Source organism: Centruroides sculpturatus, unplaced genomic scaffold (genome assembly GCF_000671375.1).
Source record: "Centruroides sculpturatus isolate CEXI.00-Female unplaced genomic scaffold, Cexi_2.0 scaffold408, whole genome shotgun sequence".
In the NCBI taxonomy this organism is placed as follows: Eukaryota; Metazoa; Arthropoda; class Arachnida; order Scorpiones; family Buthidae; genus Centruroides; species Centruroides sculpturatus.
The window spans coordinates 313666-338162 of record NW_019384597.1 but is presented as its reverse complement, the minus strand read 5'-3'; the positions used below and the strand labels follow the sequence as shown (position 1 = coordinate 338162).

The 24497-nt window shown below is 37.1% G+C and overlaps 2 protein-coding genes across 3 annotated transcripts in view; one reads left to right on the top strand and one right to left on the bottom strand.

The window, feature by feature from the left end:
• LOC111624898 overlaps positions 1–11760 on the top strand; it is a 14131-nt gene extending 2371 nt beyond the window's left edge. The window contains exons 3-13 of the mRNA XM_023367879.1: positions 2515–2655; positions 2725–2794; positions 2882–3112; positions 3188–3255; positions 5751–5827; positions 7345–7545; positions 7619–7718; positions 7814–7962; positions 10906–10965; positions 11541–11598; positions 11664–11760. Of these exons, the coding sequence (XP_023223647.1) occupies positions 2515–2655; positions 2725–2794; positions 2882–3112; positions 3188–3255; positions 5751–5827; positions 7345–7545; positions 7619–7718; positions 7814–7962; positions 10906–10965; positions 11541–11598; positions 11664–11715 (1207 nt within the window). The 3' untranslated portion in view covers positions 11716–11760. The remainder of the gene's footprint in view (positions 1–2514; positions 2656–2724; positions 2795–2881; positions 3113–3187; positions 3256–5750; positions 5828–7344; positions 7546–7618; positions 7719–7813; positions 7963–10905; positions 10966–11540; positions 11599–11663) is intronic.
• Positions 11761–11784: 24 nt separating this feature from the next.
• LOC111624897 (probable ribonuclease ZC3H12C) lies at positions 11785–23350 on the bottom strand. 2 transcript variants are annotated; one of them, XM_023367877.1, is made up of 6 exons: positions 22894–23350; positions 16865–17559; positions 16029–16168; positions 15709–15943; positions 14692–14954; positions 11785–14607 (listed from the first exon to the last, which is right to left on the bottom strand). In XM_023367877.1, exons 1-6 carry the CDS (start codon positions 23083–23085, stop codon positions 13178–13180), a joined length of 2955 nt encoding a protein of 984 aa, XP_023223645.1. In that variant the 5' UTR covers positions 23086–23350; the 3' UTR covers positions 11785–13177. The 2 variants fall into 2 exon arrangements, with proteins under 2 accessions (XP_023223645.1, XP_023223646.1); XM_023367878.1 differs by lacking the exon at positions 22894–23350 and adding an exon at positions 17797–22327.
• Positions 23351–24497: the final 1147 nt, after the last annotated feature.

The following is a 24497-nucleotide window of genomic DNA, read 5'->3' as shown; positions in this document are numbered from 1 at the left end:
GAGAAGAGAAAATTTACATACTTAAGTACTAATAGTTCACGAAAATTATTATTTTCGTGAACTATTATTACTTAAGTATGTAAAAATTTATTACATTTCCTGTTGTACGAGGGTTTTACCCAATTCTCGAACCGTGTCAGAGTAAAACCGTGCTATAAAAGTACCGTGTTATACGGGGGATGGTACCAATTCTCGAACCGTGTTAGAGTGAATCCGTGCTATAGAAGTGCTGTGTTATACGGGGGTTACCTGTACTTGGTAATGTACATGTTTACAATTTGGCGATGTTTACAGTACATCGCCAAATTACCAAATTCACAAATAAACCCTCTTTATTTGTGAATGTGATTTACTCTAAGACATTATAAAATAAGATGAATTTGTAAGGTTAAATAACAAATACGATTATTAAAATTATCTTGTGACAGTAGAAAATAAACTAATTTATATTAAATTTGCCAATATCGGTTGGCACTGATGATGACGCCAAACGGTAGATGTTGGAGCTACCTTGGAAAACACCAATATCGAGTGCTTAAAGACCGCTAAATAAGACGACAACACAGAGTCACAGATGTTTTCATATTTCGTTCTCTACGATTTATGATGATTATATTAACATTTACTGTAAATGTATGTATTTTAATATGATTTTATGTGCTTTTAACACTTTTCTAGTGATATTACGATTTCAATATTTGTGGTGGACAGACATAGAGTTGAATAAAATGACTTAAACTTGATTTTTATTTTTCCATATATTTTTTTGACAAATGACGTAACTCGAGGTATACCTGTATGTTTCTAATATCTCACTTATGGTAATTAATATAAATTTTTGAAATCTGAAAGTTTGTCGAATCTTTGAATGAAACACTTAAATTCAGTTTTTCTGGAGGATGTATCATGCAACCAGATTTGTTCTAATTGGAGGAGTTTCAGTTCCAATCACATTGGTGTTCTCATTGTCGATCTTGACAGTGACTGTGATGACTCAAAAGTAGTATTTTTATCTGTGTTATAGTGTTGCTTGAACTAATATGGTGAGACAAATGAATACTTGGGGCCATATTCTGGTCACTTATCTCTCGTCTCTATCAGAGATGAATGATGTCAAAATGAGGCAATTCTGGTCACTTTTAATGATCTTGTCTTTGTTATTGACATCATGATTCTATTAGGTTGATTATACACCTTTGGTTTTCTGTGCGTGCAACACCGTATAGAATTTTAACCAATAAAATTGTAAAATTTTCAAAAATGCAGAGTACATAATTATAGATCATGTGGTAAAGAAAAATGAGTTTAAATAAAGCATGCAATTTTGTTGAAGATATGCTGTTTGTTTTATGATGTTTTTTACAGATTGTAATGTCAAATTGTCTCTTAACAAATAAAAATGTTAATATCCTAAGTTAGAAACAGCATACATCCATACTTAGTTAAGGAAAAATTAGATGGTAATATTTTGAAAAACGCTTAGAGAGACGGATAAGATTAACACGTATTCAATAGTTTAATAATTGTTGTAGGATAATTAAAAATGATGGAATCAGTGGCGTTCCTGAGTAGGCACTGGAAAAAAATCAGAAGCATTTTCTCTCTCAAAATATTTCTTCTCAAGATAGAGAATGTTCTCTAATATGATTGTATAGTGCGAGTAGCATCCAGTCATACATATTGGATATAACAAAATCGAGGAAAAAGACGAAAGACAACTATCCACTCGTCTCTGAGAGATCTTTGAGAGTAAACGTTGTCCAGAATTGTGTTTGGAGAGACGCGATGATCTCTCGAGACGTAAACAAATGATTAGCCAATCAACTACAAGCTTGTGACATAGACATTCTCTCTCTCAAAGACAAGAGATGATGACCAGAATACACCCCCCCCATTTTGTGTGTTCTGTTCGTTTTTTCTGAGTTTACCTTGGTCAGTCCGAACTATCAACAAGTGTGATACTTTGTGTTTTGACGTAATCTGGCACCCATCCATCAATGATGGCCAATCTTTTAAGCATTATTTTTTCTTACTGTCAAGAGCCTGGTGTCCTGACCTGCTTCTGTCTGCATAACCTTTTGCCATAGTTGAAGCTAAGTTAAATTACTGTGTACATCTGAGACCCCTTTAGTGAGTAGGAAGAGGAAAACAAATGTTTCTGGGTTGCCGGAACATGTACTACTAGAGAATTAGTTTTTGATTAAGGGGTATTCTGATTATTTAGCAGTGCTAATGTAAAGTTAGTATATCATCATTACGCTTCTTTATAAGGTGTTTTGGCTGCAACTCTTAATTTTCAAACATAAAACACCATAAAACTTATAAAGAGAGGACTTAAATGAGAAAATTCTTATAGTTAGCTACTAATTTAATGATACTGAATGTCATTATTTCAATTTTTATAGCAGTTTTTAGACTACCCCAGTATTGAATAATGACTATATAAAATCGGTAGAGAAATTTGGTATTTTATACAATTTTGTTATGCTAATTTAATTATATTAACAATTTCAGATCGTATCCTAAATTATTATCAGAGATTGATGCCACTGAAGCTTTGGCACGGGCAAAGTACTTTGATGTTGTCACTCAGAACACAAATAATTATACCGAAATTCAAGATGTTGTTAAATTATATTCAATTGCACTTATCAGGTTGGTCTCCTCTACAGTTTGTTTCTTCTGTCTAATTTAAATTACCTCACTAATTGATATTTCTTACAGATTTATTAAATTAATTGACGAATTAGGAAAGAAGAAAGGAATCGTATCGGTTAACACTGCTGCAAAATTGGTTAAGATATTTGTTTTTTTGGAATTGACAATTGTTCTGTGCATAATTTGAATGTGATAATTTATAATTATTTATTTCTGCATGCAGCTTAACATACCGAGATGGATTGCTGATCTCCGACATGATGTCACTCATTACATTGTTCCTCCGGTAAGGATTTTGAGGGAAGGAGTCGAATTTGCTCTTAATTGGTTAAAAGACCATTACTGGGACCAACGTTTAGAAGTTTCGGATGAAGAAACTTCGGAAGATACGCTTGCTGAAAGAGAAGCAAATGCCAAGAATTTGATTGATAATTTTTATAGGCTGCAGTACAATGTGAGACTGCTTAATCATTCATTTTATTACATTTTTGATTAGATAAATCTAACTTTGTAATGTTTTTATTTATAGAATCCTTTAGCAACTAGAAAAATTAGGTATACATTACGTGCTGCGAGTTCCATGATCCGACGTGATATGTGAGTACAGTTTTTGTTTGTATTATAAATCAAATAAATATTTAATTAGATGTTAAATCATTGATTTTGATAGTTTATAATGATGCCTTTTTCTTTTCATAATAATTAAATTGATCTGATGTTTTTGTGTTATACACAAGGGCTGGCCAAACTGGTTCATGAGCTGTATGCAGCTCTTCTAGACCCTTATTGCAGCTCCAATATACTTACACAATTTCTTTTTATGAATGTGGTATGTACTATTACACATATGATATTTTTGCAAGTTTTCCGATTATGTAGTGTAATATACATGTAGTGTAATATACACAAAAATTGTAAGCGAAACTTGCAACTTAACCTCAAACGGGCGAGTGAAAGATTAGGTGGTATTTGTGAATTTGAAGGAATTAAATGATTGTTTACTGGTACTTTATGACAATTAGATAAAGTAACAGTGGTAATTATATTATATATAGTTAAAATTCAATAAACAGGGTATGTAGCTCTTCAATAGGCATTCCAATAGAGGATATCGCTCTAGTGTATTTCCGATGGATAGTGTACAGCTTGTATTGTGACAAGGTTTGGCCATCCTTGTTATACACTAATGTGCTGCAAGCAAAATGTATCATAAATATTATGAAAGTATATTTTAAAAATGAGAAGAAACAAAGATTTATTATGTCCACAATCAGATAAAGGCTAGGCCACTATTATAGGATATCAGTTATTATAGCACATGGCTGTTTGTAATTGAAAATACAGTGTTATGTTTTTAATTTTGTACATGAAGTGCACCAGAAAAACTTTCCATATTTCACAATGCACTACAAACTGGAAATGCTTTAGAACCATTGCTCTAATTGATACTCAATGGTGTGCAATGTAAGTACTTGAGAGAAGTCTAGACTTTCATTGATATAGAATTCATGGATGATGATAAAATAATATAAGAAAATTCTCCAAGGGAGATACCTCCTGGGGACTTTCTATTGGGAGTTGATCCCTATTTGTGTGTCTAACAATTAATTGTTAGACACACAAATAAAAATTCTGGCCTGTTGGTCAGGCACGAATGAGAAACTGACTACCAGCATTTGGGCATAGGGTAATATAAAAACAAAATTTATTCTAAAAAATAATTCTAAAAAAGGTATATTTCTAGAAATAAAAGAGTTAAAAATTACGCTCTTCTATCCGACTTTGAGAAATTTAACACAAAATCACCACAGCTAAAGATATCAAAAGCTATGTGAACACTTTAAATAAGAACATTGGATTCACTTATGAAGAAGAAATAAATTATGAAATTAATTACCTAGATGTCACAATTACAAGACAAGATGAAAAACTACTGTTTTGTAAGTACAAAAAACTTGTAATAATAAAAAAGTGGTTAATTATAAATCATATTACTCTATGGAAATCAAAAGAAATATATTTTTAATGAAACTAAGAAAAATTTTTAATAGAACGTTACAAGATCATATTGAAGTAGAAACTAGAAACCTTTTTAAAAAGTATTTATTGAATGATTACCCACAATAACTTATATATAAATGATATAATTTCTATATCATTAACAGATACAATGTTAAATATGATAAAACAGATACTTTGTCTATTAAGATCCCATATATTACAAAAATTTATGAGAAGTATAAAGACCTTTTTAAAAAATATTTTTTTGATTTTAAAAAAAAAAATAAAAAATATTTTTTTGATTTAGTAGGTGAACAAAAAAATAGATTAATTAATACTGTTCATTTGATTAATAAAGAAGATTCTAAATATTTAAAGAATTCTTTTGAAATTGCAGGAGTTGTTTACAGATTGTCGTACACATACATGTACCAGCCGAAAAATATTATATAGGTGAAACTGGAAACACGATTGAGGGAACATGTAGCAGCAATTAGAATTAAATGAAGTGAATCTCCATGGCATCAACATTGTAACATTACAAATTGTATAATTGATAGAAATAATATTAAAATAATGTTTAAGACAAAAAATATTGTAAAAAGATGTATTATCGAACATTACTGCATTGTAAATCATGTAAATACAATTAATTTAAATACTGGCATATGTGTAGATGCATGCTGGGATACTGTGATTGAGTATAAAACTACTAAGGATGTATAATATTGTATCCACTGATGAAGCCAATGGGCGAAATGCATTTGGAAAATATAGTAAGAAATAAATATTAAAATTAAATTGTGATCCATCTCTGTGTTAAATTTCTCAAGTCGGATAGAAGAGAGTAATTTTTAACTTGTTTATTTCTAGAAATATACCTTTTTTAGAATTATTTTAACTTATTTAATAACTGATCCCATTGTTTTTAGTTTTTAATTTTATAATTTAAAAATTTATTCTTCTCACTAAATAAGTAAAAATTACTCAAAATTGTCAAAAGCGTTGAATATTCAACATTAAAAATCAATTTAACGTTAATAATGTGATGTAAATGATTAATAAATTTAAATATTTTTATGTATTTTTAGTGAGACATTCTCCAAGATTCTTGTTTCTTACATGTTACCAAATGAAGAGAGTTTGCGAGAAATCTTAAAAGACGAAAGTAAGATTTGTTTATTTTCTTATAGAATTCGGTACTTTAGAATTTTAAAGAATAAATATTGACAATTAAACATTGCGTATTTAATAGTAGTCCAATACCTTCTTTTCTTGATTCGCAACCCAAATTAGTTTTCTTGGAAGTTTTTTGCTCGACAGAAATAGTTTGAATTGCATTTACATTTGAGGATCTTCTATAACAAGTGTATTAATTATGAACTTGGTAGTGAGAGAAAAAAGAAAAAAGCAGCTCTAATATTACAACTGTGCAAATTTCCCACTATAATTACGAAATGTCATGTTATTTTATTTTATTAACCTTTGTAGTGTCGTACTACATGATTCACACTGTATTTCTGGGAATGTAGGCTCGGTATTATAAATTCAGGTTATGAGAAATATAATGACAATTCTGTTTTCTGGAATTATTTAGTTCATAAAAACGGGAGTCTACCTTAACTGATATTTACATTACAGATATTTACTACTAAAATTATATTAAAAAATTTTATGCATTTTTAAAAGCTGTTAATGACTAGTACTGCATTTGTATGCTTATAACTCACAAAAAAACTGCTAGAAAAAAATAAAAACCTTTGTGTAATCTCCTTCACTATAAATCCTGCATCTAAGGAGCAACAGCTGTTCCATTAGGCGAGAGTTTTGTAATTGTAATTTAAAACTGGCATATAACTTGCCGCATTGTGTAGCCAGCATCCCTTTTCGACTTGTCTTTTAAACATTGATAACTTGTAGTTAATACACACAAAAACATAGTAAATGCGAAGATGCTAACTGGCATTACTTGTTGATAATTTGGCACGACTAGAAGCTTTAAGAGTATTCGGGTTGCATGAGTTGCTAATGTTTTTTCTCAAATCTCTTAAAATGCAAAATGTTTATCACTCTGAATTGTTATTAAATGATGCAACTTTACTGGTTAAACTTTTTATGCAGTCAGTCCATAAACTAGAATAAAATGGTGTTTATGCTTGCATCATATTTTTTTTCCAGCTTGTACCATTAATTTTGGATTGTTTACAGCAGGAAAGCAAATTTGCCATAAAAACCTTTGATGTTATAAAATCAACAATTCTATTAACAGTTCCATTGCACACAAAAGATTGATAAAATTAGTATCGAAAATCTTTAAGCAAGTAGAGTTTGAGTATGCAATATGTTAACATCTAATCATCTAAAGCAATTGCTTCGTTGCTGTAATTTCTCTACTTACAATGGGAAATTTCTTGTTCTTCCACTCCTCGATTACTATTGTCATAATTTTGTGCTCATTGTGGGTTTATTGGCCTGCAGTTGCAGTTAGACGGATGGAATCCAGATTGAACTACTTGTGAAATTCATATGATTCTAGTTCGGTATTGAACTCTGTCTGCACAGAGTGGCAGACTGTTGCATACATCACTTTGGCCATCTGGCCACAAAACTTTAACTAGAATGTAAATAATTAAATACAAGAAATGAGTTTTGGAAAAATGAAAAACTAAACTTTACACATTTCAGAGCCAAATTTTTTAAAGTCTGCATCTACCATTTTACCAAAATCTGTCATGCTATTTTGGAGTCCTGTTCTGAAATTATATGACAACAGAGAAAAGTTTTGCGTATTATTAAAGTGTTTATTATCGTTTCCCAAACCTACTTCAGATTCTTTTCGACACAGACTAGTTGCAGCATGGATGAGGAAATTTCTGAAATCGAAAAGTGAGTAAAAACCTATGATTGATACTTTTATTTTGATAAAAATTTTGATTTTAAAATTTATTTTCTGTTGTAGAAATAAATTTTAAGTCAAAAAATCATTTTCCGAAATGGAGCTGGTTGCTAAAGAAGGCATTAGTTTGCGAAAACGAATATTCTCCGGAATTCTTACCGTTGTGAGATTCATGATTTACAAATTTAAGATATCATTTACGTAAATTATAACAGTATCTTCTTGCAAGCAAAATCTTATTTATTTTTTATTTTTAAGGATGTTAGAAAATTTAGATGTTCCAATACCTGAAGATAAAAAGCAGGATCTGATGGCCTTACTTGCCATAAGACTCGGAAAGACTTATAAACCGAAGTCTAATTCTGACAAAGTTTCTCAGACGTATTCGGTGTTAGATTTAGAAAAGGGTAAGAGAATTCTATGTTTTTTCGTTTCAGATTAATTCGATTTCACTAATCTTCATTAATAATACACTATGGTGTGTGCCTAGTCCAGCAAAGCACTGTTAGGTAATGTATAGACAACAGTTACAATACAAAGATATGAGATGCAATATAAAAGGATGAAAAGGGTGCTTATTTTTAAGAAGATATTAAATACAATACATACACAATGGTAAAACAAATTAAGAGGTGAAGAGGCAGCTACCTCTATGGGAGATTAATGAAAATGTAGAACACTTGTCTTGGCATATTTATTGATAAGAGAGAAAATCAATGTAAACATCTCAAAATTTGATAAGTCGATTGCAGCTAAAACACTGCAGCATTCCCTCTTTCTGCCATTTGGGCACTCAGAGCCTTTTTATTGAGCCCATCATGGCCTGGCCTGGCCTGATGGAGCAGTCGGGTGGCGAGGGACAAGACCAAATGTATCCAGAATGACCATCCTTGAAATTCTTGGGTTTTTTGATCCCATCCAACTTTGGCCTATTGTTCTGGAAAACTAAGAACAATGTCTTAACATTCGAGGCCAAATGGTTATGGGTTTGGAGCAGGAGGTGATGTCATTTCCAATGAACCTCCTGAAGGGGCAGGTGAAGACGTAATGATTACTCTCGTCTGGCATTGCCAAGAGAAGTTATTCCAGTCAGATTTCATAGTTGTTGATAGAAAATAGAGAAATAATTTTTAGCTGCAACCAAAATTATGGATTTCTTGAGGTTGGCCCCAATAAATGTTCATTCCAATTACAATTGTTATATGCAATTATTCATGGCCGTTTCATTCCAGTGGTGTGTCTTCGCTGAAATTTTATTACTGCTCAGTTAGCCATTTTTGATTTTAGCAAATTTATTTTTCACTGTAATTTCATAAGTAAAAGTAAATTGCTTTTCACACTGTGCTTTTATTTTGCTAGTCCTTTTTGTGCCATGAGAATATAATTAGAATCAAGTCGATTTACTTTTGTGGGTTTTTCCTGCTTAATTATGTTAAAATTGCCAGTGATCTGAGGAATTTGAACTTGTGGAAAGTAAAAATTTAAAAACTCCATCATTTAGTCTTTTTTACTTACCTTGTGAAAGCATTTGTCTCGAAGTTGTGGGGGGTCTTGCGTGCACTGACAATCCTCACTATTGCTGCCTCCTCCTCAGCTTGTTGGTGTACACGGCTGGAATAACCTTAGGATTGGTGATAAACTTTAGAATATAACACAGGTATTTTATCCCTAAGTTGGATATTTAGGCTATTTGGCTGGCAACTCAAAACTTGTAAAACATCTACATAAAGCTAACGAATGTTTCCAGACATTATAAGAATTTTGAGCCCGTATCCTTTTTTAGACTGAGAAAGTCTTGATACGTAAGAAAGATAAATGTATTTTCTACCAACATTTAAATTTTTCACTGTTATGTTCCATATAATTACAGTAGAGTGTCAATTATCCGAATCAATTGGGGACTGGGGGTTGTTCGGAAAATCAATTTTTTGGATAACCGATTATTAATAATGTATTTTTTCGTACATATAGTATATTAATATATCCCATGTTTAAATTTTTCTCCGTTATGTGTTGCTTCGCATTGAATTTTCGTTGATGTTAAGCCTAACGAAAATTTTTATAATAAAATCATGGCTATTGTATCGTTAAAAATTATTTCTTTATTTTTTTTACAAACAAAATAAATATATTGAAAAATATAAAAACAAAAATTATACTTTACAAGTTAATCTAGTATCAAAAACATTTGATTCAGCACGACACAGTCTGATTGGAACGCTTTTCGTTAATTAACGTTTTGGTTGATCGGCATTTGGATAACCAACGCTCTACTGTAATATTGTGGGACAATGAGGAAAAGAAATTGTGTTTTCCGTAATAGATTTCCAACAAGTGGATATTGCAAGTCAATTGTCAACAAATTTTCGCCGTGAAAATTCCTTTTTCTTGCAATTGAAATGCAAGAAAATTAATTATTTTAGTAACTACATATAGACAAAAATCACAAATTTGGAGAATTTGTGCACGGCAGCCCTCTGAAACATATGATGCTGAAGAAATTTTGGTGACACGCGACAACAAAAAAATAGTCATTAAAATTTTAATAAATACTAGAAAACAGTGTTTCTCGACTGCCGGTCCGTGAAAAAATTTCACCAGTCTGCAGAAAAAAATATTTGACTGTACCGACATGAGCAGAGTTGATTATGGGTGACATTTAAGTTATTGTGCATATTTGTTGTTACATATAATTACTGGTCCGTGTAAATTTATCCATAATTGTACTTGTCTGCAATGAGAAACACTGCTATAAAACATAATTTGTTAATCCTTGATTTAAACATATTTTTCTTAACAATTTGTATTTGTGCTAGCATACACCATTTGCTTCTGATGAATGAATAAAGTGGATTTCCTTTAAACCTTTGTCCATTATCTCTGCTTAACCCAATAACCTTCAGACTACAAACTTTTGAATTGACAATTCAGATATTTGATACTAGGCCAGGGGTCGCCAAAGTGGTCTATGTTGACCCCCAGGGGTCAATGAAAAGACTAAAACTTACAAATTTTGAACCAAATATTGCTAATCTTGCTAAGGATTATCAAGCTTATCCATCTCATTGATTGTCAGTTACAAAACTTACTATTTTAATATATATCTTTTAATTGTACATAATAATAAAAGCTTTTTTTTGCTTGTAACACAAACTTTTTGGTGGGGGTCAATGTGAGGTTTCGAAAAGTTGTAGGGGATTGATGATCAAAAAAGTTTGGCAACCCCTGTACTAGGCTATAGAATATATTTTTAATAAAAATTTATTATCTCAATTGAAAGCTTTGTAATAAACACTAAATTTATTTCTATAGATCTGACTTAAATAAGAATGTATTTACAATTTTTTTAGTGAGGTTAAGGGAAACAAAATTTATCCAAGGACAACCTCTTCACTGGCAAGTTTGCACAGGTTAGTTTAAAAAATATATATGTAATATATTTATTATTATTATTTTTTTTTATATTTGCCACAAAAAAATTTGTTTTCCTCTCCTTCCCTAAACAATTACAGCCAAATATTTTTATTTAGAGATTTCACTTGTATCCTTTTAATCCGAAATGTTTTGGATCCGGTTTTATTCCGGACTTAATTTGAGAACTGGTTTTCCTGCTCTGACCTCAAAATATATTATTATTGTTGTTTATTAAATAATAATTACTCTGTTGTTATGGATCTACAAAATTAACGCAGATTTTTTCGTAATTAACTGTATTAAGCAACATAGTGAAGTTTAGACTTATGCAAAATTTGCTTCTTGATATTATCAAGTTTCCAATTCTTTAGGCTCCTGATAAACTCGATGCTTAGATTTCTAGCAAGGCATTCTTCTCTTACATTTTTAACAAAAACTGGACTCTAGATTCTATAATGAAAAACAATCCTGCAACTTTTCTGTAAAGTCTACGGGTATTAAATGTGATTACTTCTGATAACGATTTTATAGAAATCTATATTTAATTTGGGAATTTTTATATACTTTTTAGATGATATTCAATGGAGAGATTGGCCATTGGGTTGCTTACCCGGAATCAATTCGAATTGGTAAGATAACTATGACATTTTATGCAATTTTGCTTAAGTACCTTAACTCCCATTTGCATTCCTAGCTTGCAGACGTATGCTGAAGTGGAAGAGGAAAACAACCCGCAGCATTTATGAATGTTGATTTTGGTTATTTTTGAAATAAAGGTATATTTAAATTTTGTAATAATTGAAATGGCAAAGCCATGCTGGACACAAACCAATTTTATTAAAATTGAGACGCAGCAGTTTAACAATTTTACAGCCGTACACAGACATTCAGATTAACAGAGAATAGAAATGTTCCCATAAAACAACGAACCACACGTGCATGCCCAAAAGTTTATTGTGTATATAATAATGTATATTTAAAAAACAAAAAAACAGCGTGTTTGTAGAAATAAAGAGGAAATAACCCAACGTTAAGTTACCGACGGCCGTTTTGCAGATAAACCACAACCAAATTACAGATCAAAAACGACACTAGACTGAATACAATATATCTTAAATACTATCAGCTGCTTTGTTTTTAAGAAAATTGGGTCCTGAACCCTATACATACAATGACAATACACAGTATTGTATATAACAATAAGCTGAACATTAGATACATCATGATACATGTTGTTTTATCAACATACATACTCTCCCGGTTGGCCGCAATACCGGCAGCTCGCCAGAAGCGTTTCAGCTTTATTATTTTTTTTTGCACTAGTCGGATACCTTATTTTCGCCCAGATAATCGATTTAAAAACAATTATATATATATATACATTCATTTACTATATTAATGGAGAGATGATTTGGCTACCATAATGACGACTCTGTACACGGGTGCGATTTTTACTCAACAAAAGTCGGGCCGTGCAGAGCAAATCGAGCATTGTAATAGGACTTATCACAAGAATGAGAAATTATCCATCCCTGGGTAAAAAATAAATGGAATGTGCAAGCAAAATTATGCACGAAGATTTGGTTTTCGAATTTCGTTACAAAAATTGCAACAAAATTTGAAAAGGGGTCGAAGTCGTTGCTGGTATTTTTGTTTTTCCTAAGAGTAAAAATAAAGTTTCAGAAACAGTAGTTTTGAATATCAAAAAACTGCATTGAGCTTGTACAAGACTAGACAAGAGATTGGCTTCGACAAAAATAAACAGGTGATGTATTTGGAGGTAGGCTCTCTGCACCGTTTCCGAGTTGTACTCGTTGCCACCTAAATGCAAAAAAAAATAATTCCGAAGTAAAATCCTCGGTCATTTTGCAGTCTGGTAGCAGCAGATACGTCAAATAAAAATCAAATCTAAATTGTATGATGGCAATACGTTTAAAAGCTCGCTTCAGAAAGAGTGAAAAAAGAAAAAAAATATTGGTCGTCATCACACAAACCGATTACATTTCACACAAAATTCAAATCTTCACTTGATAGGATAACAATTTATAAAATAAATACTGCAATTGTTATACTTTGTGATGTAAAACATGATAGCGCACAATATCAATTTTAAAAACTTTAACGGCGATCCCCACTTGTTTCGTATTCTGACAGTTTCTTGAATTCCAAGCCAATATACACTGTTTGGGATTAGGGTATATACATTCGTTACTTAGGATACAGGGTCAGTATGGCTGCACATATCTTCTGTGGATTCTTTTCCTCGGGATACATATCCATTGCCGCTCTGACTTGCTGCTCTGGAAATATCGAAGATAGGTGGTAGTACAACTTGTATCTGGATTCATCCGATAGATCCGGAGACATGGCCCGCGGAGTGCCCAGTGGAGACATGGTTCCCAACTGCACCGCCTGGGGCGGTACACTGGAGGGTCTGACGGGCTGGTTGAGCTGACTGATGTTTAATCCTGTGCTGTGCATGTCTGGCCATCTGGAACTCGTCTGCATGACGGGCGGCGTCGCACCCATCATCTGGAGTCCAGTGCTACTGATGGGAACTGTGTCATTCTGCATCAACCACGATTGCGCGGGTATCTCTCCGAGGTAGTTTCCCAACATTCCTGGAGGACAAGTCTGGATTTGCTGAGCAGGGGTCACTTCAGGAAAGACATTTAATCTCGTGTCGGAAGTACTATTTAGCCTCTGCATTCTTCCCGAAGGTGGAGGCCACTGCCGGTAGGAATCCGGTGCACTGGCAATTCTGGTGACAGAATGGTGCTCTTGTCTGTCAGTGGTCAAGTTTTCCCACGGTTGAAGGTGAGACGGAACAGAAAGCGAAGTCTTGTTGTCACTACACATTCTGGTCCTGTGCTGATTTCTCACATAACTGCTCCGTGAGTGAATGTTTTCTTGGCTACTGGCTCTATGCATTAAGAGAGGATGTTCTACCTGCTGTGATATGAGATTAAAATGTTCTGGTTGTGGAGACATCATTCTCTGTGTACCCCCAGAAAATCCTCTCAGCTGATATAAACGAGGATCACACACCGGATTGAGTGTTAACTGACGCTGCAGTTTTCTGTGGAGATTAGTGGCAGAATTGTCTTCGGAAGTCACTCCTCCTGCAGATGTACTCGCCGCTTGGTTAAAACTGAGCCCAGCAGAAGTGCTAGTATTGTCAGGATCGGACAGTCTCTTGGCAACGGAAAGGTGACCTCCCTTGTCCGGTTCCAAAAACATTTCCACCCGGGATCCGGATATGTTTTGTGGCAGAGTAGGAGAAATAGTTGCCCAGTTACTGACGCACGTCTGAACGGACGTAGCAGAAACACCCATTGGCAGTGGAGACCACGAACTTCCCAATGCTCCCATATGCAGATCACCAACATTAGACAGAAGGTGCGTGGCAAGACAGCTTGAAGCATTTTCTGTATTCTGCTCTGCAGAAACACTTAATCTATCATCGACACTTCTTCTACTCTCTAACTCTGTTGCTCCAGGCAATTTTTTGGCTATCAGTTCCTGCGGTAGTGCAGTTGCTGCCGCAACGGATTTCGTTCTTGACAGTGGCATCTTTTTCACCTTGGAAGCAGCGGTTTCAGAAGAGGGTGGCAAACTCTGTGTCTTCAGCTTAGTTCCTGTTGTGGAAAAGGAAAACAAAAAATGTATTCAATGCACAAAATCATGTAAAATGTAGAGAGATAAACCAAGCAGCATTTTACCCGGAGAAGAATCTCTACTCTTCAGTCCCCTAGATTTGACTTCTTGCAACTGAATCTTGGCCTGCTCTGCCAGTCTCTCTGTTATGGACTTCTGTGGCTGGTTGCCACGTTCTGGATGATAGTATTTGCACTTGTTACCGTACGTACATTTTTTTCCATAGGGGCAAGGCGGCGGAAGGGTCTCCGGAGCCTTGGGCTGCTTGCGCAAGAAATTATCCAGAGAGGGCCCGTGGCGTCCCAGTGGATCGTCAGGAGGCATGAATCTAAAAGGGAAGATGGAGAAAATTTAAAAAAAAAAAGCACAATATTAAGGACGAGAAACCCGGCACCAGCGAGAGGCATTAAATTCGGCCGGGAGACATAATTTGTAAGCAATTTACCTTCCTTCCACCCTCTATCTAAAAATCATCAGGAGACAGACACTCCCTATCTGAGCAGACCATCGCGAAGCCACGTCACGTTGGCTCCTCCACTTTTCCCACGACCATAGAGTCCCATCGCGGACACCCCTGCACCTCCGTAGACGGAACTAGAGCCCATCCCAGTCTGGATCGGCACAATGACGTTAGAGAAGAGAAAGTGGTCGTTTGGGAGTAACCGACCCCACACACACACACGTGCCGAATCTCCCGCCACCCACTCGTGGCAATAAAAAAATAAATAAATAAATAAAAACACGTCTACTTTCGACACTCGCGCACGTTCCTGCCGGATCTAGCAACGAGACGTGATTCGTACCGGTCGGACTCCTCCGGAGTGGGATGGAATGTCACCCTTGACCAGACCAGTTTCGGGCAGGAGGGAGGGAGATTGGCCCAGTCGAGATGTCACGATCTCGAGTGATGTACGTGAGGATCGCGACCTTGAACGAACGAGAGAGACTACGGGTCGCCGCGTGACCCGTCACGAAGTTCGACATCCCACATTTATCCGCGAGAAAGGGGGCAGGCCATTAATTCGGTCGGAGGAAACGGAACTGGTCTTCGCGGTTCGCACGAGGGCCATTCACTCGCTCACCTGTCGTTGACAAACGAGTACATCAGCAACTTTTCCTCCACCACTTTCTTGTACTCGGGGTTCTCGTTGGCCAAATCTCGGTAATTGTCGTTGGACACCACGATCCCGTCCACCTCCACCGCCAATTTCAGGACGTATCGGTCGTCGTAACACACCATCCTTCTCCCTCCCACGTAACGGGAGGGGGTAAACACTAGCAGCCTCTCCTTCTCCAACTGAGCCAGAATCTCTTGATCTGTGGGGGAGAAAAGACCAGGGAGAGATTTTGAGGGGAAAATTCTCCACGGTGGGGAAGGGGGAGGAAGTTTCTTTTTTTGTACCTTTGATGGGCGCATCCGGTCTGGACGCCTCTTTCCTCCAGCGGGGGACGAAAACGGTGATGTCTTTGTGACCCCGGGAACGGAACCAGTCCACGCAGATCTTAATTCCTCGACACGAGAAGCACTCCTTGTTCCCGTGACTGAAAAGAGGGGGAGAGATTTAGTCAAAAATCAAGAAATTATCATTAATGCGGCGCGCAAAACCCCGCGGGTTTCGGGGGGGGGGAGAAACCGGAACCGCGAACCAGAAGAAAAAAAAATGCAGAAGGAAAGAAGAAACCCCGAAGCGATCGTAGATTAAATATATGTATTATTTTTTTTTAAAGGGAAGATGATTGGCCACAAACGGCAGACCATCGGGGCAGGTGCAACGGGCGTCACATCCTGTTTTGCCTGTGTGACGTCGGGCGAAAGTTTTTCGGCGGGTCGACGACCTGCCCGCTCCGTTAATCGGACCGGAAAACCGGTGCTCGGTCGTCTCGACCCGCAACCGGAACCGGTCACGTGCCGGATCCCGGCTCAGGTAGAATTTTTGTCGCCGCCGAGGAGGCCGTCCGGGGGAAAGGGAGAAGCAGGGGGAGGTCGGCGTTTCGAGATCCGCTTCTCCGGCGCCGGAAACGGCGTGGCGTGGCGCCGCCGCAAAATTCGGGCGGCCCAACGCGTCCGGACAGGTCGGCCCGCGGGAAGGAAAACCCGTCGGCGATGCGCCGACCTCCAAGGTCGACGGGATCTTCGTCCGCTGCGCGCCCGTTCTCTTCCCCCATCCGGCGCCTCCCTCCCCGCTTTTATCGGGAAGCCGGCGACCTCGGCGCGAAACGGCGCGGATGGGACCTTACCTGATGGCCACGTTGCTTCCGTCGACCACGACGTGTCTCAGGTTGCTTCCATCGTCGACGTCGGCATCGAAAGAAGGTAGATCCGGCGCGTCGCCGGCGTCGTCAGCGGCGCCCGCGTCGCTTCCACAGTCGTCGGCTCCGGCGGCGGCGCCGAGCTTAATGAGTTCGGCCAGGAGTTCGTTCTGTCCGGGTCGGGCCCCCACTTTCTGCAGGGCCGTCTGCACCTGGCATTCGGTGTAGCCCAGCTTCAGCCCGAATTCCACCCGCGACGTGTAATCGGGGTCCGAAACGATGGCCCGTAGATCCGTCGACTTCTCGTCCACGTACTCGGCGTATTCCGCCGCCAACGTATCCGAAACGGTCCTGCTGACGTCGTCGTGGCGGAATTCAGCATCGTTGACGTCGTAATCGGAATCGTAGCTGGAATCCTCGGACTCCAGGAGCCTGCACTGCTTCAACCCCTGCCTGGCGGACGAAGGGGGTCCCACGCGCTGGTCCAGAAGGCGCAGCGCTTCCTCCGCGCACCCCTCGCGCCCCGACACTAGCACCATTTTGTGCTCGGGATGTAGACGAAGCAATGCTCCAGTCTCCCTCTCGACGTCATCACGTACCGATGCCGCTCGTTGGTAGGCTTCGGCTGAGTAGCGACGTTCCCTCGGTGCCTGGTCCTCTCGGCACACCGACAGAAGATAGTCCTGCGGGTTGGAAAACAGAAAAAATTTCGGTTAATCTGCCCTTCCGGCACGCACCGCTGCGTTTCGTCGTCGCGTGGCCGCGCGAATGCCTCGTCCATCTGGCACTCGTTACACCTACACTCGACTCGAAAGGTGTCGCGCTCGGAACACATCCGGTTCACCGGGTGCGCGCGTGGAAACCGGAGAAAACGGCCGGACGCCGACGCGACGCGTGACGACGCAACCGCCCGGACTTACCACGGAGCTTCGCAAAGTTTCGTCCCGTCCGCCGAATGCCGCCGAGTTGTGATCAAGCCGCCGGCATTTCCCATTATCGAGTTCCGGCTTCCACGACGTCGCGTGATAGGTGCGCGGTCGTCGGACGTGGCCCGTAGGGCGCGCGAGACCTTCGACCCCGAAGCCGACGGGGGTCGCGCGCCGGGCAGGTTCGTGACGTCTCCTCCGCGTTCGGCCATATAGCACTCGCGTCCGAGCATCGCCCCGCGGCCCGGGGGATCCGGATGTCACGTTTCGGCCGTCGACGCTTGGAAAATTTTTTGCACTCCGGTCTTCCGAACGTGCGGTCGAAGGTCGGTAAAATAAAAAAATAAAATATGAAATCTTGCCACGAAGGGGCGAGACGTACAGTACTTTCCGCTTTGAGATCGACGCGTCGGGAGGGTGCGTCTCGGCGACGACGCGACGCAACGCGTACCGTTTTTTAATCCCCGAATATAAAGATAACGCCTGAACTTCATTATCATTCAGTCCGGGTAAGCGAGAGGCATAAAGCGTGTTTCGCCTATCTCCCCTTTTCCCCTCCTCAACCGGATGTGCGGAGCAAGCAATGTACGGAAGGTGAAGTATCCAAAAACCTGTTTCGGTCGCGAACGCTCTTTCTCGGGAGGAGGAGGAGGAGGGTTTTTCTGTTCCCGGACCCGGTAATTCCACGACAGAAACGTTCGAGAAACTCGCGGTTGACCAAATCGCGAGCGCCAAATAGGTCGACGCGCGTGGAACTGGCCGATTAACCCAGAGAACGAAGTAGGACGCGTAACCGCCCGCGCCCTCGGCGAAGGACGGACACCTCCACGACGTCCGTCTGTCGAAGCCGCGCGTCGCGTCGCTTCGCCGACGCTAACACGCGCCGCTCGTCATTGTAATAATTTCCCATAACATATTACCAATTGCGAAAGTCCACATCCTTTTCATTGTAATTTTTCTTATATCCTCTCCCGTTTCGTGCCCCTGGCGATCTCGGCCTTGCGATATGGGAACGGAGGGTCCCTCTTCCGGGACCGCAATACACTTCCAACTGTTCCCGCCAGATGGTTCTTGCCGGAAGGAGGTTGTCTACCCCGGCTGGCCATCAGTCTGTTGCGGGTACCCAAAGTGGAATGACGACCGACCGACCGACCGGCCGACCATTCGCCCCGTGGAAAAGAATGTGATCGTTTAGTCGCCAAACTCTAAATGCTAATAATTACTTTCTCTCCTTTAATGGGGATGCGGGGGAAGGATGTCAGAGAGCATTGAACTTGTAGTCTCTTGCTTAACCCGTACTCTACCCTAAATCTTCAATCTAATTACCCAAACTAATCCGTTGTTTCCCACTAGAGTTAAACGTTTGGTGCTCTTTCTTTCCGTCGAGATCAGGCAGAACGAGAGAACGAGAACTACACTATACTTCCTAGATACTCTTCCTCCTTCGTCGTATGCATAAACAGAAAATTTCCTATTTATGATACCGAACGTAAACAGACCTTGAAAGTCCCGTCGATAAGAAATTGTTATTTAGTTTTGCAATTTTTAAATCAAAACTAATCTAAATAACAACACGGACGGTAAACTTAGAAAGTTTTCTATTTTTAGTAAAAATTAGTCCATTTGTTTTCTTCGACTCCGGATAGTGTATAACAGTATCTACCCTTTCATAATACCCACAAACAAACAAGAGCGAGTAAACAGTTAGTCTCTCTATGTAAGACCGAACGATTCGAGTCATTAAATGCCGACTAAAAACTTAATCAAACAGCATTTTACTGCTCAGAATATTGTCGTCGTTAAATTCTACATAAACAGAATTGCTTAATGTCCTATTTTTGATTTGATAACTTCTGTTAAGAAATCTACTCAATGTATTGTGCATTTAATGATGAAGCGACCAAAAAAAAAAAAACCAACGGAACGATGAAGAAGCGAATTTTAAGCGGAGCCGTTACGCAACCACTTTTCATTTAAAGCATTAGACTGCATTATCCTTTCCGCAAATTTAAAAAATATCAGAATCACGTATCGTAGCGGTGCTTCGTTTACAATAGGTCAAACGTTTGCTGCCGCGGAAGTTGGTTATCGAGTGCTTTTGTAACTCGTTAAGAACATCTGCGAATTTTAATGAAATCGCAGCTTAAATAAATGAAAGGTAAGAAATTAGACCCGAGAACGAATAAAATGGATAAGGCGTGAGGTCGTATCCAAGTGAGTAATAAAACTTAAATTTCTTTATCTGCATTCGTCAAACAGATACGGTGACATTTAATTTTTAAACGTCCGACATCCTTGAAACTTTTATATATTATTATCTTTTATCAATTACATAATATAATTATAAACATTTATGGCCCCGATAGTAAGCTAGTAAGTTGCCTCCATTATCTATTAAAATATCAGTACCATGCAATGAAAATTAAAAAAAAAAAAAGTAATAATAATAATGATTTTATGCTGATTCATGTAAAGTGAGATACTCCAAACAAAATATACAAATAATAATAACAAAAATAGATCAAATTACAATAAAGTAACTAAGGATAAATGTAAAATTCATTGTTTACTACACAAATTGTTTATACACAAATTAGATTCAAATTTATTTTTTTATAAGGTATTGCTGTTATTTTTAATTGCATGATTTTTCTAAATTCTCCACACAAACATAATTATATCATAATGGCAATTAGAGATCCACTAATTATAATATGTAGACAATAAAGCTTCCTAATTACCTAAATTGCCATTAAAAAAAATCAAAATTTCATGTTAATGTGCAATATTAGGTGCGCTTATGCACTTTCTAATGCGACGCATTTTCGACAGGAAATATTCTGCATATCTTCTGTCATTTAAACGCCCATTGTAACTTATAAAGAAAATATTAGTTATTATTTCGAAGCGTATTTATATATAGGTATTGCGGCTCGTGACCTTAATGCCGCCGTAAAGAATTAAATATATCAAAAAATAGTACAACCGTTCATTAAGTTTACCTTAATAAGAAACACAAATTTTTAAAATGAGGTCATATGGTTCAGTTATCTCACTCTTTACTGAAGTGGAATGGAGAATGACCTAATTTGGAATTGTGCATGTTTTAGGTAAATACACGATCAAGTGGAAGATTAAGAAATCTGCACTGGTCACTATTTCCTCTTAAGCAGCAGAAAAAAAAAGGAAGAGGAGGAAGGGAGAATATTCCAAATTTGCTTAAAACAAACACATCTAAATAATGTGGCACTTTGCAAAATAAATGGTGTTTGTATGAGACATTCTGAGGCTTTTAAACACAAGCATAAACGAACGCCGGATCCGATCAAAGGCATCAAAGGTTGCAGTTTACTCCGTAAATAAAATTTTGACGACAACTGTCGATCGGTTGGTAACTAAGGTTATAATTTCTAGCTTAAACTAGTATAGAGCACTTGTATTTTGAATCTATGCACACATATATATAAAAAGCAAACAATTCCAACAAATAATTTCTTTTATATTAATATTTAAGAAAAATTCATCTTGCTAAAGTCATTATTCAAATAAATTCAAGCTATAGGTCCTATAAATAAACTTTCAATCAATAATCATATAAAGACGACGACGTATGCAGTAAAACGATGCAAACCCGAGAAATTACAGGGTTATTTTTTTAAATGTATTTCAAATGAATTCCTCCGATAGTGATGATGAGGACAAGACAACGATGCACACGCACGAGACAATAACAATCACAGACTTAAATCTCGAGTTTTATATTTATTTTTCTCAATTTTTTAGCTTAGAGTTCGAAATAATTTTATCATTAAAAAAAATTTATTCATTTAAATCGGTTCTCTTATTATCTGATTATAAGCAATATGGCACCGAAATGTTATTTTATTTTTTAAACAAGTTGGGAAACCTGCTTAGTAAGACGAAATATATAATTAATTTTATCACTTGAACTCTGTTACAGGTGTTTACACATACTCTGCCTGTATAAGATTTCAAGTTCTACACTCATAATAAACAGCAAAAATTTAAATGTTATATATACAAAAAAGTATAACTTGGATTGTTTATTACGTAAAGTGTACCACAGTAATACTCAATATATTTTCAAGAAATTTTTTTTTCTTTTTTTTATGGTAATTAAATTAAGGTAGATATATCTGGCTTTGTTATTGTATAAAGAAAATGCTCAAGTACAAAGAAACTTTGTACCCATCAAGATCCAAACCTTCTTGATGAGTACAGTTTGAAGTTGTGTATCATTAAAGTTCTCAGTAGAAAAGTGGTGTTTGACTTTGCTTTTCCAATATTTAAATTAATCACACATTACTGTACAGAAGAACACTCAAGAAAGTACAACGAAGCAATACCCATCCAGATCCAAACCCAAAGGGCTCTTGGCAGATACAGCTGGAAGGTATGTCGAGTCGCGTATCAACAGATGCTCTCTGTATTAAATTCCTCTATAAAAAAACCAGTGTTTTCCTTTGCCTTTCCGACATTTAAATTAAATCACATTACTGTATAAGAGAATAATCAAGTAACTCCTGTACCCATCAAGATCCAAACCCNTGTCTGATCCTACCTTAAACTGGAGGGAAGGGACCTTGACGGATACAGCTTGTATTTAAATGTACAGTAACAAAGGCAGATGTGTGATCAGTTTAAATAGAGAGGAAGCAAAGGCAAATTTAATATACAGTGCATTTGATGATACATAACATACCTTCAAGTATGTTATGTATCATCATAACAAGTAACTCCTGTACCCATCATACATAACAAGTAACTCCTGTACCCATCAAGATCCAAACCCAGAGGGTTTGGATCTTGATGGGTACAGGAGTTACTTGTTATGTATGATGGGTACAGGAGTTACTTGTTATGATGATACATAACATACTTGAAGGTATGTTATGTATCATCAAATGCACTGTATATTAAATTTGCCTTTGCTTCCTCTCTATTTAAACTGATCACACATCTGCCTTTGTTACTGTACATTTAAATACAAGCTGTATCCGTCAAGGTCCCTTCCCTCCAGTTTAAGGTAGGATCAGACACTAGACAACCAGCGAGAAAAGTGATAATTACCTTTGCCTTTTCGATATTTTGTCCAGTTTTATGGTTCATAATGAATTTACACACGACTCTTTCCTCATCGTTAGATCCAATAGTCATAGTCAACTCCACTCGGATGTCGTACAGCTCTCGAATCCTGTTAACAACTAGCTGCAGTGACTCATACGAAGAAGAGGGAAGGAGCAGTTCGATACAATCGCTCATTCCTCGCCGCCTGTTCTAATTACACGGCATCTTCTCTCAACACGGAAATTCCGACCGACTTGTCCGCCATTACGGTGACCGCTCGGCTCCGCTTCGAGGTTAGAATAAAGTAGATCCGGGTTGCGGGTTCGAGAATGCACGATGCTGCATGGATATGCAACAATTACGACATCGATCGTTCGCTGCCTTTTCACCTTTCGTCGCCGACCACCGTCGGCACGCTGGCAAAAATCTACAGGCGACTCCCCCTAACTGTAGAAAGTGACAACATCCGCCGGGTAATTTTATACCGCCGTTAGATATTATCGACGTAATAAATCGAATTTAATTACTTAAAAAAATAATACGTATTTAAAATTATTCCGATTTCTTCTAAGTAAAATTTATTTTAAAAATAATTTAAAAAAAAATTATGTATAATAAAAGTTTTATTATTATTATTCTTGCGCAGACGAATTTAAACTTCTTCATCTACTGCGTGCCACCTACTGGTGATAATTCTGTGCCTTATTTTTATTTTTTTGTTTTTTAAATATGTATTTTGTTCGAAGTATTACGTGTTAAAATTTTAAATAAATTATTTATAAATATTTTCTAAATTAATTTAATTACATTAAGCTTTAATCAATTGATAATTAAAAAAAATTAACGTGTGACACGATTGAAGGTTTTTCATTGGTCGATATCGCTCAAATTTTATTTAATACCGTGATTTCGACCAATTAGGTTTTTTGAAAGGATTAACTAGATTATAAATAAAAGTTTGTTCGGCAGTCGTTGTGAAGTATGAGCGTTTTGCTGTACAATACTGTATATACCTAATTTTAAAATAGTTTTCTGTTGTGTTCGCTCTATTTAATTCTTGATATGGGTCACATTGATCTGTAATGATCTCCGAAAAGACTTTATTCATTGATAATGCATTAGCGGCGGAAGAAAACGAACTTAAGCTGAATTCTAGAATATTTTATTGATGCCGCCAAATCTTAAACTAAGCAATTATTTAAATTTTAAAAAAATANATTTGCATTATAATAAATATCCAATTTATATGTTACAAATAAGGTTTAGCAGTTAGATTCCAGGGCTGAATGGAATTTTAAAAAAATTATATGGTAAAATGAGAAGCTTTTCATATTGTACAAAACAGTATCTCTAAAATTAAAATATATATTTTTGAATTTATGACAGAAGTCTTTTAAACTTGTTTAAATTTACTTTCACTGAATTGTTTGTCATATAGTTTTTAATCAGCATTTTCAGATTATTTTCATTATCAATTTGCTTTCAAGAATATGAGTTAGCCTGAGAGATAAATGAAGGAAATGAGGATAATGTTTTAGTTCTATAAACCTGTATTTTGCCTAAAAGCGTAATTATAGACAATAAAGTTGCACATTATCAGGGGTTTT

Excerpts from the sequence above, each read along its gene's own strand:
- LOC111624897 (XM_023367877.1), bottom strand. The coding sequence starts at position 23,085 with ATGAGCGATTGTATCGAACTGCTCCTTCCCTCTTCTTCGTATGAGTCA. Across the intron at positions 16,169-16,864 it reads GGAAGCAACGTGGCCATCAG|TCACGGGAACAAGGAGTGCT; the intron begins GTAAGGTCCCAT and ends CCCTCTTTTCAG. Across the intron at positions 15,944-16,028 it reads ACCGGATGCGCCCATCAAAG|ATCAAGAGATTCTGGCTCAG; the intron begins GTACAAAAAAAG and ends TCTCCCCCACAG.